At 41.3% G+C, this 17,884-nt stretch overlaps 1 protein-coding gene across 1 annotated transcript; it reads left to right on the forward strand.

Annotated features, from left to right (window-relative positions):
* The first annotated feature begins 907 nt into the window (after positions 1-907).
* On the forward strand, positions 908-16,943 carry akap10 (A kinase (PRKA) anchor protein 10). Its single transcript, XM_086309544.1, has 15 exons — positions 908-1,137; positions 3,837-3,884; positions 4,799-4,978; positions 8,165-8,656; positions 10,167-10,265; positions 10,804-10,888; positions 11,042-11,165; positions 11,501-11,637; positions 13,516-13,660; positions 14,011-14,178; positions 14,416-14,525; positions 14,927-15,009; positions 15,446-15,498; positions 15,647-15,739; positions 15,828-16,943. Exons 1-15 carry the CDS (start codon positions 1,116-1,118, stop codon positions 15,831-15,833), a joined length of 1,845 nt encoding a protein of 614 aa, XP_086165670.1. The 5' UTR covers positions 908-1,115; the 3' UTR covers positions 15,834-16,943.
* The last annotated feature ends 941 nt before the right edge of the window (positions 16,944-17,884 follow it).

Raw genomic sequence — 17,884 nt, forward strand, 5'->3', positions numbered from 1 at the left:
TTTTAAATGTGTGTTGTAAAATAACTATATATTCTGTTTGGTAAGGTTCAAGTAAGCTGTGGGAAAGGCTGAACTGATTTTCTGTTGGTACCAAGGGGTCAAAGTGTGCCAAGGAAATATCCCTCACACCATGGCACCAGCCTCAACCACTGAGACAAATAAGGATAGATGCATGTTTTTATGTTGTCTACATGAAACTTTGACCCTACCATTCGAAAGTTGCATCACTAAACATTCATCACCAGGCCACGTTTTTCTAATCTTCTATAGCCCAGTTTTCATTAGCCGGTGCAAACTGTAGACCCTCTTTGCTTTTTTTAACAGACAAATGTGATACGTGGTGTGGTTGTCCACTGCTTAGTCCATCTGCTTCAAGGTTCAACGTGTGTTCGAAGATGCTCTTCTGCATACCTCGATTGTAACAAGACAGTTAAATCACCTTTCTTCCCTATTCTCATGTTCTGTTGGAACTTCAGCAACCATGTCTTTGTGTCTGAATGAATTACATTGCTACCGTCTGATTGGGTGATAGTAGAACTTTGAGGCTTTCTAAATGTTTCCCCCTAGTATTTGGGGAAACCTTTTGGAAGGAACGTTTAAGAAATTTTCCCTAAAGGCTGTTTAAAGGTTCTTGTACAGCTACGTGTATAGCCAACAGGCATACAGGCTTTTAATATTATCTGTTTCACTGTGGGCATACCATGTTTCCAATATAATAATTAAATTAATTTGTTTTTATATTTCTTTTATTTAAAAAAAATTGAATACTTCTATTAAAATGTAAAAACCAAATCACTTATCAAAGGTGACTTTTATAGCTTTAATATTCTTCACGTTCAAAGAGCGCCCTCTGCTGACCAACGCAGGCGGTACACCATTTCCCACAATGCTGCTGCCGCACCAGCCCGGAAGTGAGACGTTTATTGACAATATGGCTGCCGAACTGGGTTTCGGATTTGCAGAAATATTTTAATTGACAGCGGTAGCCGTGGCTGCGACAATAACCCGTTTCCAGCTCAGGAGTGTACGCGACAGTTGCATTTGAATGAAGACAACCGCGAATCCACGGGATGGTGTCAGTGAGCTGAGGAAACGTCCAGAGTGTGAATCCCGTCATGTCGTTTTTCAAGAGGAAAGGTGAGGAAAAAGCTCCCGCTGAAGGCTGCAACGTCGACGGTAGCTAGCGCCGCGGAGAGGGGTGCCCGATAATATGTGACTGATGAGGTTGTCGGTGCATAAATTAGCCGTGTAAACTGAGGCGTTTGAGGGAATACGTTTCCTCCTTTGCCGCTGCTCCTTACTGCTTTTACATGATTAGCTTAGCGCTGGCCTCACTGCCCCCCCACCCCCCTTCCTGATTTATCTAACTTCATGTTAGCCGGGGTGGCATTGAATCCACCACAGAAACCTGCCACAAGTCTACATCAACGCCTTCCTGTATGCAGACATAATTCAGGGCTTCCAGAGCATCAAAGGAACACTGTTATCTGCTCCAAAGCAACGCTTGTGTCGAAATGTTCAATAGCAGCTAGCTAGCTCTGTTGAGGTATTTTCATACATACTTAACAAGCAAGATATGTCAGAAATATTACCGGTGACAGGTTGTGTCTCAGTCAGAGCTGTTAATTATCAAAAGGACACACGTTTCCTGTAACACATTTGGCTGTAGAGAACCTGGAGTTGGCTAATGCTAATTTTCAGTCACTATTGAGTAGAACCTAGATGGGCTGGGCCTGCGTTTTTCTATATTTTTTTTGAACACAACGTGACAATGAATTTCAGTTCAAAGCCCCACAGTTCAACCTCTTTTGTGGTCATTGTGAAGGCTGGAGTCACACTGACAGGCGTCTTTTGTGTCTGATCTGCATCTTTTTTTTAAAGTGGGTGGGCAAAATGTCAGATTCGCCACCACCTACAAATGAGCCCTTCTCTGAAACCCTGTCAACCAAACTGAAAATTATAACATTAAGGGGGATAGAGTAGGTGTAGCAAATACATTTGGAAAAGTAAGAAAGGACTTTATTTTTCTGCTGCACCATCCTACAACAGGTGACAACAGGTTTGTCTGACGCTTTTGATAGAAATCACACAATAAGAAAAAATATATAAAGGCCAGAGAGGCCATTAATAATGGAGTCAATAGAGCTCCCGTCTCATTTCCTTGGGAAGCCACCATAATAACTTCACTGCTGAAACTAGCCTGCGGTTTGGTATCCCCTAAAGATTAGTGGTTTTTCCTGGTGGCAGTGACAGTGACTAAAACAGCTGACACAGCAGATCACCAAAATGAGGAAATATAGACTTCACTTATCCATACCCAGAATGCTGCTCAGGATTGACAGGAAGTGAATTTGTTCCCTGTTAGGAGGAAGAATTTCAATGCCAAAAAAAGAGGAAGTGAAAGTTTTACTATTAAATTTGAATGCAATTTTCCACTAAGTCCCAGGCACTCTGTTCATACATTATTGTACGTTTTCTTTGTAGTTATTAAAGGTTTATTATTTTATGTAACTAGTTTTTCTTAATAGTAGCATCCATTTCACCAACCTGTCATTGTCCTGTAATAACATTTACATTAACATTACGTAAAAGCATTACTTCACTGTAGTTATTTGCATCATTGTGTTTTAGTCCAGTTGTGTAAAAATGACTGGGGTCCAGGCTTTTTAAAAACCATGTCGCTTCTCTGTGGCAGACAGCCTGTCGGTCTCAGCCAACATTGACTCTTGGTTGATACACACACACTCAGATATGGCTCCATCCCAAATGTCTCACATAAAGAGCATCTTCAGCTCCATTTGTTCAGGCCTCCCGGTCCATTTTGTCATGTCACTGCTTGAAACTGTCGCTTGGCCCAACCAAACTGCTTCATCCGGAGATATGAGTGTAGGGTCACTCTGATGAATGGTTGCCACTATGTCTGCCAGCATGCACTCATTCCCCTGCAGGGTGCACACATCATTCTTTTTGGTTAATTTGACAGCTGCAGGGCTTTGGAATGGCTTCACATATCTGCTGTATTATATGCACTGTGTATTTTTCCGGGACAATCAGTAAATCTTGGTGACCTTCAGGTGTAAACTAGCATACAGTCATTTGAAGGAAAACCAGAACTGATAGACCAAGGTCACAAATTGTAGGACTCTAGTATAAAAGCCCTGACTGTCTGCACGCTGTAAAGCAGTGATTCTCAAACTGCGGTCATAGAGGCTGTGGATGACCATGAAATAATCTGAAGTTGAATGAGCTTAATTCATGTGGGGAAAGTAAGCAAAAAGATTGCTGATGATGCTCTTTGGAGCTTTTTAAAAAAAAAATTAATAATTGATTTAGAACTGTGGGGTCTGTCCTACAAACTCTTTATCTTTGGAAGTGGAGGATGCTGGGAAAAGTTTGCGAATGACTGTGGTATATAAAGCAGGATGGACATTGTTTTCACATTTTAGAACCCAGTTTCGAGGTTTAACCCACATCTGTCAGCAGCAGTGTGGCCAGGTGGAGGAAAGCATATGTAAGGGCTAATTAACTATTAACACAGACTAACTCCACACAGTGTGAAACGACATTGCCATGATAACGACTAACAATGTTGTTTTTTTTTTGCCTTTTCAGTAGTTTTCAGTTCTGCAGATATCATTAAGCAGCCTTTCTTAGAAGTCTGTATTAGAGTTCAACAAGTGTTACAGAATCGTTGTTGTGGGAAACGCATCCCCACCACACGACATCAACCCCTCAGTGAAATCTCATGTATTGATTCTTCACCCTCCCCGTATTATGATTCAGAACACTGCTTGCTTCTCCATTTCCAACCACTGCTCTCATCTTTCTCCCCACAGCCAAAAGCAAAGAACCTGAGAAAGGGACAGACGCTAAAGTCAATAGAGGTGAGTTCCTCTTTACTCTTGTGAGGTTATGGAAGGTTTGGTAGTTGTTGAAATGACACAGCTGTGTTTGGTGGCAATATAAGCACAAATATCCAGTGGTGTTGTTGTTTTGTTTGTTTTTTTAAATGTTTTTTGTGTTTTTTGATGCGCTTGTGTACCCTCGCCCACTTTGAGCTGACTTGGAAAAAAGTGCATCTCTGATTGCTCCGCCAGCAACATTACAGGATGGTCTTGAAATGTATAACAGGATTACGTTTCCTCAAAGAAGGGCTTAGACTGTATTTAAAAGTTTGAAATGAATTCGCAGATCCAAAGCAACAGCAGCAGTCGGGAAGCTTGAGCTTAATTAAACGTGAAAAGCAAATCATTTACTTTGGCTTCATCCACTTCAAGCCACTTAAATTTTGTAATTACATTTCTAGAAATTATTATAACCTCTAGATGGCAAGTAGAGACAAACATGTGATGTAAATGCAAATAAATGGTTGCATTTATTATGTAATTGTAAGCCTTTTTCCTTCCTCTGGCTTTCCCTTATTCTTGAGGTTTGGCTGTGGAAAAACTGTTCTTATGTGGTGTTAAAAAGGTCTTAAATGATCACAGCTGAAAGATTCATAACTCTTTCCTTTGGTTTTTCTCTATCTTTAATCAGTGCTGGTTAAACTGTCTCGCGGACAGAAGCTGTAGCCTCTAGCTGCTAACAAAGCTCACAGCGCACAGTGAAACAAACACTGAGCAGTCTGTCTTCTCAAGCATCTGCCACAGCCTGAGGCTTTGTGTACACTATGAGCTTTTCCAGAAACTCTCACTAAAAGGACCCTTTCTTACAAATCACACTGTTGTCACACATTCAGGCCACTCAGAACATCAATGCTATTATATTCTGTTTTCTCTCTTTCATCTTGTGCTCACAGCTCCAACCAGCCCTCAATCTCCAGGACTGAGGAACCACCATGCCATCCAGGAAGCTGCTGGGCCGAGCCACGTGGCCATCAGCGCCATCTCGGCCAACATGGACTCCTTTGCCCGCGGTCGCACCGCCATCCTCAAGAAGCAGCCGAGCCACATGGAAGCGGCGCACTTTGGAGATCTCGGTACAGAAGCTGCACTCATGAGCTTTTGCATCGTTTCCAATGATTGCAGAAAAACACCCAGAATAATATTTAGCTATAAAACGTTGTAGATTCAGAATCACAGAGACAGAATTTATTTTGGGTTTCTTTGAGTTTGATCCAGATGCAGGTTTGTTGTCCCTCTTTGGTTACAGTTATTAATATGTGTATATATAAGGATTCATTTATTTAGTCTGTGACCTTTGCGACAGTTTGAGTTATAACATGCTGCACACTTTGAAGGACCTCTCTGCTGTTCTGTACTTATTTGAATGCAATTTGGTTAAACCGGAGTTTTCCTCAGAAATGAATGCAAAAGGAAACAAGCATTAAGACTGACTTTGTTAACTTGCTCAGAAATTGTTTCCTTATCCCAGAGTTCAAAGTGAAGTTTCCTGGTTATATCGAGTTTCATACATAAAGAAACTTTTCTTAGTCATATATTACAAATAAAAGCAGACACGATCTCTCATTTAGGTGCTGAAACTGGAGATATGAAGCCTTTGTCTTTGAAAAGTAATTATACATTATTAAAGATAATTAATGTGTTGTTATTTGATAGATTAATTAACTGGTTCACAAAGGGTTCACATTGGATGTACTGAAACCAATACAGAAAAGCTCTGACAATCAAGAAAAACACTGCATAGAAAATAAATACAGTTTTTTAATAGGCTGTCAAAATTCAAAGGTAATTACAGCTCCTGTTTCTGGTGTTACAGCGATAGTACGCCTCTTGCGTCACTACAAGAGCAGAAACATCCTATTGTCTTATGCAAGTGGCAGTATTCCCTCATTAATCCTGTGAGCCACTCACTGGGCTACATGTATCAGGTATCGCGAGCACCCAAACATTCCTGTCAGCGTAAGGTTGGCCTTATCTTCTCAGGCAGTGACGTGAGGGCGAAAAATACTCTATAATTAGATTCTGTGTACGCTCCCCGGATGTCATGATATGGAGCGGTGAGCATTCACTGTAGTGACAGGAACTGTACGAGCAGGTGGGGCGTGCCGGACGGAGGTGGAGGAACCTGTGCTGCAGCTTAGACGACAAATTCTCAAAGAGACTTGCTGGGCAGTGGTGATTTCTGGTCTGTGGTTTCAACAGACTGGAGAAGAAAAGGAAGGAAGCATTAATGAGGGTGCGTCTAGGAGGCAGAGAGGCGCAGTTTCACAGTTGGATTGAGGGTTTGTGGCTTCTGAAGGCAGGGGCCATGAGGTTTTTTTTGTTTTGTTTTCTTTGCTAGTGTTTAAAATATAAAACAGGTACCACTATGACTGAAATTCAAAGTCATTCTAACAGACATTGAATTACTGTGAAAAGGTTGCAAATGAAACAGGAGCCTTTGATTATCCCGCCGTAGATGCCGGACTAGTTGCTGTGATTTCTAACAGCTTTCAGTGTTAAGGTGGCCGTGACTGTGTGATCTTTAAGAATCTAAAGAGGCTGACGAAAAGCACCACACACTGCGTGACACATCTTGAAGCACCATCTTGTTTTCAAAGAGCAAACTTAACACTGCCAAACTTCAGCCCACGCTTCAGACTAACTACAGCTGATGTGATGTGATACAAAATCCCGCAAGACAGTCGGGTGTCTAGTCAGGATGGATAATAGAGCACTCAGTTTGCTTAAACAGTCTCCCTTTGAAGCATTATTTAGCCAGATTACATCGACAGTCACTTCAGTTGCACATTAATGCAAATAACTAATGAGCTGGTCAGATGGGGTGCATTTAGGCATATAGACAACTGGCTGAAGTTCAAACTGAGCACCACAATGGGAAAGAAAGTTGAATTGAAGACTTTGAACGTGGCTTGTGATTTTTGGCAGGCTGATGTGAAGATTTTGAGAAACTGCTGATCTGCTGGGATTTTTCCAAACAACCATCTCAAGGGTCAAAAAAAGAGTTGATATCCAGAGAGCAGCAGTTCTCTGGGTAAAATGCCTTGTTTATGTCAGAGGACAGTGGAGAATGGCCTGACTGCTTTGAGATGACAGTAACTCAAATAACCACTTGTTACAACTGAGGTATGCGGAAGAGTGTCTCTGAGCAGATAAGCTAGAGTAGCTGAAGATCACGCTGGGTGCTACTTTCATCAGCTAAGAACAGGAAACTGAGGCTACGATTCACAGAGGCTCACCAAAGTTGGACAAAGGAAGATTGGAAAAACATAGCCTGGCCTGATTAGTCTCGGTTTCTGCTGATGCATTCAATTGGTAGGGTCACACAGTATGGTGTAAACAGCATTAAAGCGTGGATCTATCCTTTCATCAATGGGGCCAGCTGGTGGTAGTGTAATTGTGTGGGAGATTTTTGTTTCATGGTGACCTTTGAGATGTGGTGGGATGGAAAATTCACATCTAGGATGTGTAGTTGGCAGCATCTGTGTGATTCTATCATGTTGATATGGACCAAAATCTCTGAGTAATGTTTCCAGAATACCTGTAGACTCAGATTGGAGTTTGGAGCATGGTGGGATTGTACAGTCAAAGGTTGCTGGGGATGCCCCTGTAGTTGCTGACCACTTAATCCACGCATGACTGAAAGTATGGACAGGACACACAGATGTGTGCCTGTGACGCACGGTTGTGAAAATTTTGTCTGTGTTAAATCATCTGTTGCATAGTCTAGGACCAACTCCAGACAGAGGATGAGCTGGAAATTCACAAACCTTCAAAACAAATATCCAGGAGTTAGAATTCCCATCACGGCGCCCTTCAGCCAGGACCAAATGTTCAGAGAGAGCTGAACACAGAAAATCCTCTTTTTATCTTTCATTTCATGTTGCAGCTCCCATCAATATAGTGTGCACGTTACCTTTGAAGGTTGATGCTGTAAATAAGAATGTAGCCCACAGTCTGTTATTAAACTTGAGCACTTGAGTGAGTAATGTGTGTTCAAAGACAGTGTAAATCTCATTGTCATTTAAACGGAAGTGTTTAACAATGGATGGAATTTCTGCTGTTGTGAGTCTTTAAAAGCAGGCATTAAAGTGTATGCTGTGTAAATAGCATAAAGTAAATATCAGTGATTAAGATTTAATTTGTAGTATAAAGATGACGTAAGTTTTATCATTAATGAATGCACCTAAGTTGCCTGTTAATAAATGTGTTGTTGCTAAAATTTTACAGTTGAATCAAAGAATTATGCTCTGATGTTCCAGGTCACTCCAGTGTGAACTATCAGCCCCAGGAGACGCGCTCTCGCATGTCCAAGACGGTTGAGCAGGCCCTTCAGGACAATGTCGCGATACCGCACTTCATGCATTTCATGGAACTACGAGGTGCAGACCACCTGGTTCGGTTCTGGCTGGAGGCTGAGAGGTTCCGCTCCACCAGCTGGTCACGTGTTAGAGCGCATAGTCTAAACTCTGTCAAACACAGCTCCTTGGCCGAGCCGGTCCCCGCGTCTCCAGACGGTTCAGAGCTCTCAGAACTCACCCAGAAAAAGCCCAATGTCCTTGCACGGCACAGTAACAGCGAAGGCTCTACAGTTCAGACTCAGCAGCGGGACTCATCCAGCACAGAAGCAGGCGCGAGACCCAGTACGCCTCGAACAGCAACACCCAGCAGGCAGCCACCCTCCAGGTCGGGGACCCCCCTAAAGGTGCAGTCAAGCAGCACCCTGCGCGACCTCTCTGACACACTCATGAAAAGTGAGTCGCCTTTAAACACCTTTTTATCTTTACATTTGTTGTCTTGTTTACAGGTTTTTAACTTTCTTTGTGGATTCTATATTTTGACAGGGGAAATTATTTATTATTTTGATGGCCAACCAATCACTTTTCAGTATACTGAGAAATCTTCGTAAATGGCAGCTTTCCTATTTGTCTAAGATTGAAGACCTTAATGTGGATTTGTCAGATCTGTCCAGTACATTTCCTGATGCCGCCCCTCCCTGAGCCTGGTTCTGCTGGAGGTTTCTTCCTGTTAAAGGGAGATTTTTCCTTCCCACTGTTACCAAGTCCTTGCTCAGAGGAGGTCATTTAATTGTTGGGATTTTCTTTGTATTATTGTAGAATCTTTACTTTGCAATGTAAAGGGCCTTAAAGCAACTGCTGTTGGGATTTGACACTATATAAATAAAACTGAATTGTATCCTTTGATGCTGTGGCAAAATTGGTACATCAGTAAACTGAAAATGCTACAGTGACCTGTAATGGAAGTGGACACCGAACTGTGTCAGGAGAATGGGGTTGGCGCATTGTGCAAACTTGTCCTTTCTCACGTGTAGCTTATGGCAGGAGAAAATTCAGAAACTTCAGAGACATTCTCAGTTCTGTGAATACTCACTTTGGTTTAGGCTAGGGTGCTGCACACAGGACATCCACTCACTTTCCATGATGTCAACAAACCGTTATCTGCTCTGATCTCACACGCACCGTCTCAGACATCACACAGACTTTGTAGAAGGAGCTGACAGCTTTAAGACTGGTTACTGTCCTTGTGTGTTCTTGCATGCAGTTCTTTGATTAATGTCAAAGATGGTACAGGGCTGCAGTGGATGAAAATGGCTTTACATTAGAGCACTGATTTCCAAGGTGTTGGCTGGGACCCCCTAGTGGGTCTTGAAGTTATTGCAGGTGGGCCATCATAGATACTTTACAATTTGAAAACTTGTATTTTAGTTTAGAATTAGCATAAATAATTAGGTTACTTTATTTAAAACTAATAAGTTTTGAAATTAACACAATTTCACAAAGAAGAAAACACGTTATCTTGGTATTGTGTTTTCACATTTTCAGTCTTGCTTAAATTTGTAAATGGTGCCATTAGGCATTTTTCTGAAGAGCTCGGGATGAAACAGCAGGTCTGTGTGAGGTCACATTGGTCACCACATTAAAGGTTTGAGTGGCATTCTTAAGCATGTCATCTCGTCCTCTTCGTCCGCACTGGTTTAATGACATTGTGTGAGCATGATTAGTGCCCTCAGCTGTTTATTTTCATGACCCAGCTTGTGAAAATTTCATAAAAGCAGTGGGTGGAATTGTACACTTGGTTTTTACCATGACGGAACGAGACCAGCAGCCTGAAACAATTTCACTGTGTGCACAGGCAAAGACATGTGGGCATTAGATTGATGCATTAATTGGTAATTCAGACTGACCACCTGGAGGAAGAGCTTTACTTGAGCATCAGTTGAGAGATAATTTGTGTGTTTTGCAGGTATAGAAAAAGATGCTGTTACTATCTTCACCAAGTACATCTCTCCAGATGCTGTGAGGCCCATCCCCATCACAGAACAGATCAGAAATGACATAGTTGGTAAGACCACAGATGTTGTCTCTCTATTTTTAATACAGCACATTATGGTCCATCTGTTCAAAAAGTGTGTGTGTGTTTGTGTGTGCATGTGCGCGCAAGTGTCCTCACAAACAGCTTCTTCCTCTGGGCCATTCGGACTGTATGTTCTGTCCACTATGCCCCCACACCCCACCCCTGCCCATCCACTTCACTAATCTGAGCCATGGTCTGAGTAACCCCCATCACTCAGGCCACTCGCATACAGACTCGACTCAGACCAAGTCTTTTCTTTGCACTACTTCCAAGCACTTTGCAACTTGTTCTCCAGTGTGTGCCTTTCTCTTGATTTGTATCAGTCTCTCTTTATGGTACATATTTCTCCTATTTGCTATTTATTCATGCTGTCTACCATTTACTCCTGCACAGTTGGTGTGGAGCATCCACAATTTCGTTGTACATGTACAATGACAATAAAGGGTTATTCTATTCTGCAGTAAGTCTTCTATTTTAAATGTGATCCTGGTGTGTGACAATATCCGCTCTCTTCTGTTTTGTGTAGCTAAGATTTGTGGAGAAGATGGCATGGTGGACCCAAACTGCTTTGTCATTGCACAGTCGGTAGCCTTCGCTATCTTGGAGCAACAGTGAGTTTCTGTCCATTCATTTCCAAGAGCAGTTAATATTCGCAGCACGTTTTGACGTTAAGATTAAAGCCCGCCCCGTGCCCCGTGTCGTTTCGCCATCCTGTCTTCCACATTGCTGCACTATTCACCTCCCACCTGCTTTCTGATTTCCAGGCACTTTAGCGAATTCCTGCGGAGCCATCATTTCTGTAAATACCAGATTGAAGTGTTGACTAGTGGCTCTGTGTTCTTGGCTGACATCTTGTTCTGTGAGTCAGCTCTTTTCTACTTCTCTGAGGTGAGTGGTGCTACTGGTTCCTCAAACATGATTTATTTGTACCTGATCATTACACATTTCCACACTGTTTCAGTTAGAAGAATGACAGTTTTCTAGCTATAACACACAGAGTCTGTGCCTCCTCTTTGCTCTGTACACCTTTCCATACAGACAGGAAACTAAACTGAAGACAGTAAACACAAGAAACCCGTAGATGCTCCTGTTACAGTGTCACTGATATGATACAAAACTCCATCCACAAAGAAAGAGTAAACATTTAACAAAAGATGTCCTGTCAGCATATACACAGTGAGGTTCACTAGAATTTTCTCTCTTCTTTGTTTTCCTTCTCATAGTTCATGGAAAAGGAAGAAGCAATGAATGTACTGCAGTTCTGGTTGGCGGCAGACAACTTCCAGAACCAGCTAGCAGCTAAAAAGGGCCAATATGATGGCCAGGAGGCTCAAAATGATGCCATGATTCTCTACGACAAGTAGGTCCTCTGTCTGTGGTTGTAAGATGTTATTGTGTCTGATTTAACCAGTTACTTTTTCTAAAAGTGTGGAGATTGACTTTATTGTTGGAAGTTGCTGTCATGTTGAGGTCATTCTTTCTTTTGAGTTTAAGAATATAATTGTAGGAGGAAAGTAATCTAAGACTCTTTCAGTGTTTTCTTTTGTTAAAAGGTTGCTCCTCTTTGTTTCCTTCGTCATTCATTTTCAGTCCAGATTTCACCTAAATCTATCAAGTTATCATCAAATATGAGTTTTAAGAGTAGTGTGCGCTCAGTAACGGTGTTTCATTGAAGACCTTCATTCCTGGTGTGATTAAATCGGTGTGTTTTTATCTTTGGGTACATTATTTGGTGATCAGTGATAGTGAATCAGCAGCAGTGTGTCTGCACACGGTCAGGTTGAAGGAGGGTTCAGCTGTACTTGTGTCTGACTAGTCTGGAGTACACTCTGCCTGCTAGCCTTGTAAGCCTAAAATTATAAAACTAGTATTTGAAGCTTATTAAATTATTTCTGTTTTGTTATTTTAAAGTGAAGTCTTTGGACCATTTTCTATTTACACATGTGAGAGGAAGCTTTACATCTAGTGGAGCTGCTGCTGACAGTAGGTGGGGCAAGTTGTGGGAGCATGCAAATGCCATTACAAAACAAATTTTAGTAGTCAAACAAACATTTAACTTCTTTCAAGACCAAACATATTCAGATTTTCCGATTTGGGTATGTTTGTACTGAGATCCTGAGCTTTAAAATTGAAAGTTTACAGAAAAGTTTGCTGATGGTAGTTAAACTGTGATATGCAAACGGCAGTAATGTCTCCACGCAATGTTTCAGACACGGTTGATGTCACGTTAGTTTGGAACTGACTCAATGTAAAAGTTCAGTAAATGAGAATGTTATATAGGCTAGCAACTAATCTTTTCCACTTGTTGCCAAAAAAAGGCCACAGTGATGACAAACGGCAATTTGATTTGGATATTTCGCCAATGGGATCGGCTGTATTGTCCAATTCAGCAACTTGCTAGCACACACATTCTCTTGGACATGTAGTGGTTTCAGAGTTCACCAGTGGCGTATTTTATTTAGCAGAACAAAATCTCGGAAGCTCATATTTATCTTTGACCTAATTTCAGGCATCTTCACAAAAACAAACCACATATAAATAGTCCTAAATTCAAAAATCCTAACACATTTCCAGGTATTACGATTCGTTCCTGCAACGCGGTTCTCATAAAACTAACACAGGCAGTTGTCAGACAACCTAACATATTGACCTAAGATTACAGACCTAGACTTTGGTTTAACTGGAATTGTGGGGCATAAGGAAGAGGCTGACATCATCTGTTGAAATACGAAAAAATTAATTATTGAAGATCTTTGTCTTTCTTAGACTTTATGTACTGCACTCTACTTGGCATTTATGAAGATTAGTCTGTCAGCCATGAAGAATTGAGATGTTTTAATGTGTTGGTTGATATTCAGTGGAGGCTTTCCACCAGGCTCACAGTAAGTTAAACTGTGCAGATAGTTTGTTTCTCTTAGTTAAGGATGAGAAGGTAAAAGTCCAGTAATTCATCTATAGTGAGATGACAGTAGTGGAATCTTGCACTTTCCTCCTCTTAGCTTCAACTTTGTTATATTTGCTGGGAGCTATTTTGCTTGAATTGTAATTATTTTTCTTCATAAATGTCACCTTTTTGCACACTAATTAGTTTACAGCGTCACGCTAAATCATCTGCGCTTTATAGAGTAAGATTTAAAAGTCTTGAGGTTTTGTCTGAATTGTTCAGTTTTGATTAATATCTTAAAAAAATGGCGCCCTTTTCTGAAGCTCTTTGCATATTCTTCTATTATCCCTTCAGGTATTTCTCACTCCAGGCTACCAACCCTCTGGGCTTCGGTGACTCTGTGCGGATGGAGATAGAGTCAAATATCTGCAGAGAGGGAGGGCCACTGCCTGACTGTTTCACCACTCCACTCAGACAGGCTTGGACAACCATGGAGAAGGTCAGATCATCTGATAGAAAAACACGACAAGGTCTCGGTGTTTAGGTTTTCTCCTAAGGATAAAGGGATGATGAAAATGAAACACTAGAAGAGAAGCATGTGAAGGCCTTATTTAATTAGGTTTGTGAATTGAATAGGATCCTCCATAAAGGTTTTTTTGTTGCAAGTCACTGACAAATCGTCCCATTACACCACTGATAAATGCTTCTGGTTTTGGTTAATGAAAGGAAAGCTGAAAACTGTTGTTAGAACATAAAGGTCAGAAGGGAATCTCTGTAACTTGTGCCCAGAAATATATCAGAAAGCTCATTAATTTCTCCCAGAGTTCACCCTGCTTTGCATTCGTTCAGGTCTACATGCCAGGTTTCCTGTCCAGCAACCTTTACTACAAATACCTGAGTGACCTCATCAATTCAGTGCGGGCCGATGAGTTTGTGAATGTCAGCACTCCAGGTCAGGGCGGACCGATGGACAACGACCGCTCAAGTTCAAATGTCAGCGAGAGTTCTCACACTCAGGTGACCCACACCTTCAGCCCCTGCAGGGATGTCTGCTGACATTTAGACCTGTCCCGCCTCATTACACGGATAATAAAGATATTTTTATTAATGTCAAATGTTCATGACCATTCATGTCATTTAGTCTTACACAACAAAACAATGTAGGGATGGAGATATAACGATGCCAAATAACATTTTATATAAGTGCTATCTGTAATGCTGCTAAAAATGCTGTTCATGGTCTGTTCACTGCAGCAAAGTGCCAGAAAGGCAGCAATCAAAATCCTTAAAAACTTTGACGAGGCGATAACGGTGGACGTTGCCAGCCTGGACCCTGAGACCCTGTACCAGCGGCCGTACGCTGGGTGAGTGTTTGTGCCTCTATCCAGTGACAGAAAATGTTAATCTTTTCAAAGATTAACTGTTGCTTGATTCATGGTTTTGTGTTTCCTTGCTGTTACCTTCGCTTTTCTCTCCTTTTATGTTCCTTTGATTGCTGTTTGGATTTAGTGCTTGTACGTGTTTTGTTGTTATTGACTCCGTCGTAGGGTTTTATGAGCGTGCTTTGAAAAATCATGTGCAGAAATAAATCAAGAGAATGATCTTATTGAAAGACAGAAGTTTAGTCTGGGAGATTTGCTTTTATCCCCTTGCTGAAATTACAGTTGTTGAAGGGCTTACGCACACCCTCACACCAGTGCTGGGATGGTGTGTGTTTGTGTGCGGATGTGCCTGAGGCTCCGTTTTGTCCTGTTTGTCTTCTCAGAAGGATGACATTTGGGAAAGTGAATGAGCTGGGCCAGTTTATCAGGGAGGCAGAGCCAGAGCCGGATGTGAAGAAATCCAAAGGTATGATACGGTCACACTTCTCTCACCCTACACTCTGTCATATTTTTATCTGCTTTCTCCTTGCCATGAAAGTCATGAATATAAATCTCATCTTCTTCCTATAGCGCATAGTGCTCTGAAATATTTAGCAACTTTTCCCTTATTATAGATTATAAAAAAACAAAACAAAAACAGCTTCACTACTTTCCGGGTCCAGCGGGATAAAAATCTTAGCTTATTAGAGTGCCGTCTATAGGATTAGAACAGGGTATGACAAACTGACTTCTTACTGATTAAATATTATTCATGTGTTAATGAAGGAACTGGAGATTAATTACTTAATGACTTAACTTTGATAATCCTTCTAAAATGCTAAGATTAGCCTTCAGTTTTTAGCCATGTTAATGATTTCTGCTTAGCAATGAAGTCATCTTGTCTTCTCACTCCTCTCACTTAGGTTCCATATTTTCTCAAGCCATGAAGAAATGGGTCCAAGGCACCTCGGATGAGGTGAGATTGCACTATGCTGAGTTATCATAAATGATTAAATAGCTCGAAGCCCATAGCAGTGCTTTCTCAGTGGTGTGTATAAAACGTCACATTATACCAGTCCATTAAAGAATATAAATAGAATGCATTGTGTGCACTGTGACCAAAGGCCCAGGAGGAGATGGCGTGGCAGATTGCCAAGATGATTGTCAACGACGTTGTTCACCAGTCAAACCACGACAGCCCCGGCAAGGCCACCAAGGTACGCAACCACACTCAGCAGTCTCATTCCTGCGTTCATGTGGGATAACTGCAGGTTCTCTTAAGTGTCTTTTTCTGTCTGTCTGCAGTTATGACCCCACTGAGGAGCCAAAGGACTGTCACTCCCTACAGATTCTGGCCAAGCCAGTGATAAACAGTACACAGAGTTCACACTGCAATGAACTGCATTACTCTGAGAAAGAACAAGGCATTTTATCACTTCTCCAACCACCAGGTGTGCATGTGTGCGTGTGTGTGTGTTCGTGTAGCTGAGAGCTTGGATGAGTGATTGTTCACACTTGGGCTAATAGAAAACTTGAAGTACATCATTGTTCCACTCTTCCTGCTCCATAACACTATAAAGGTACACGTGTTGAGAGTAAAGCAAAGTGCATCAGACTGGAGGAAGGAAACTTTTGGCATTACCAGGAGAAGCTGCAGCATGTCAGTCAACACTCTCACTTTTGTCTTATCTCGGACCTGCGGAGGATGCAACAATAGCAACGTTTTGTTCACTACTTGATGACACACCTCCCCACGCTTTTTATAACCATTCCTTGTTTTTACATGAACTTCTGTCTTTTGGCCAGCCGCTTAAAGGGTTGTTGGTTTGGAACGTTGTACAGTTTTTGCATACGCTTCCATGAGGCTGCCCAGAGAGGCATTGCCAGCTGTTTACTGGTGTTAGCTGATGTAGCTTTACTTGTTTGGTACTGTACAACATCTGGAAATGTTACAGTGAAGAAGAGTGGATTCAGTTCTTGGACTTGTGGACCTTCTGTATAAATATCCTGGCACCTTTACAGCGCATAGAAGAAAATACTCCCAGTTTTGTTGGAAAACTCCAAAACTCCTCGTCCTAAATGTTCAGTGTATAAATATCTATTTAGATTTCTGGTTTACCCCAAATATTAATGTTAATTTTTTATGGTGATTGCTGATTTTTTTTTTTTCTTTTTTTTTTTGTTGTTTCTTTTTTTTTTTTATATGTCACTGAAACAGACTTCAGTGATGAGCGGACTGTTTAACTGGATGGTGAAATAAATGATTTTTTTAAAAAGTTTTTTTTGAGCCTTACCAAGATGTGGATAAGAACCAGAACAGACTCTTGGTACTATGTACCACTAATGACATCTATGTGTACTTAATCTATAATATATTTAAATTGTGTTTGATTTAAATACATATATTATGAAACTTTGTCTGTCTGTCAATTATTTTTTCTTCCGCTGACATAATTTGACTACATTAATGTTAAAATGTGGGAAAAGATAGCCAATCCTTGTGCCAACACCCATAGACAGTTATCACCTCTGACCAGGTGGGGGCAATGTTGAATATGCTGTTATGTTTAGGGTAAAACTAGAAACGAGGTGATGTATTTTTTTCTTCCTCTATTAGGAGGCATTCTGATTTTTATTATAACATGTCCAGGAAAATGCAACAATTAAAAACTATAAACTACAGCTGAAGGGGCTCAAAAAATAGCCTGTTAGTGCAGCATTTCATATCTTTAATTCATTTTAGTAGTGGATCTTATTGGTGGTTAATCACATAGAGTTAAGTCGAAGATAAAAATCAGCGTGAAACAGGCTCTCATGTTGTCTGGGGAAATAAACTTTACAGATGCTTCCTGGCCAGTCCACGGCACGGTCTGCAGGCGGTTTAAGAAGATCTTGTGGAATGAAAACTTGCACGTGCAGAGGCAACGCCCACCTCAAATACACAAAACCCCCTCCCCTCCTCAGCTCTGACCGGTAGGGGGGTTGTTATGGTAACTGAGGGACAGAGTCCTGTTACCTTGCGTCAAGAAGTAACTACAATGACCACCTTCAGACTATATGAATGCTCAGGGTCAGTTTGACGGGAAATAAAATGTGCCTGAGACCGAAAATATTTCATAATATTATAATTTTGTGTGGTGCACAGAAAATAAAGTACAAGGCGCATTTTATTCAGCTACCTGCAGACAGACGGCTTTTAGGCAAGTTAAGGAAACAAAAGCATCGGAAATGAAGCGCTCTCCCTTCAAAATAAAATCAGTATTAAGCTATCAGTCTGAAACTTGGCATCATTTGGCGTCGTGTTCCTAAAATTAGCACAAGGACATGTACATTTTATACCTATTTAGGTCGTGCTATTTTCT

Source organism: Aulonocara sp. 'chitande type north' Nkhata Bay, linkage group LG10 (genome assembly GCF_057382095.1).
Source record: "Aulonocara sp. 'chitande type north' Nkhata Bay isolate Kocher_YH1m ecotype deep benthic linkage group LG10, A_spYH_male_GT1.1, whole genome shotgun sequence".
Classification (NCBI taxonomy): Eukaryota; Metazoa; Chordata; class Actinopteri; order Cichliformes; family Cichlidae; genus Aulonocara; species Aulonocara sp. 'chitande type north' Nkhata Bay.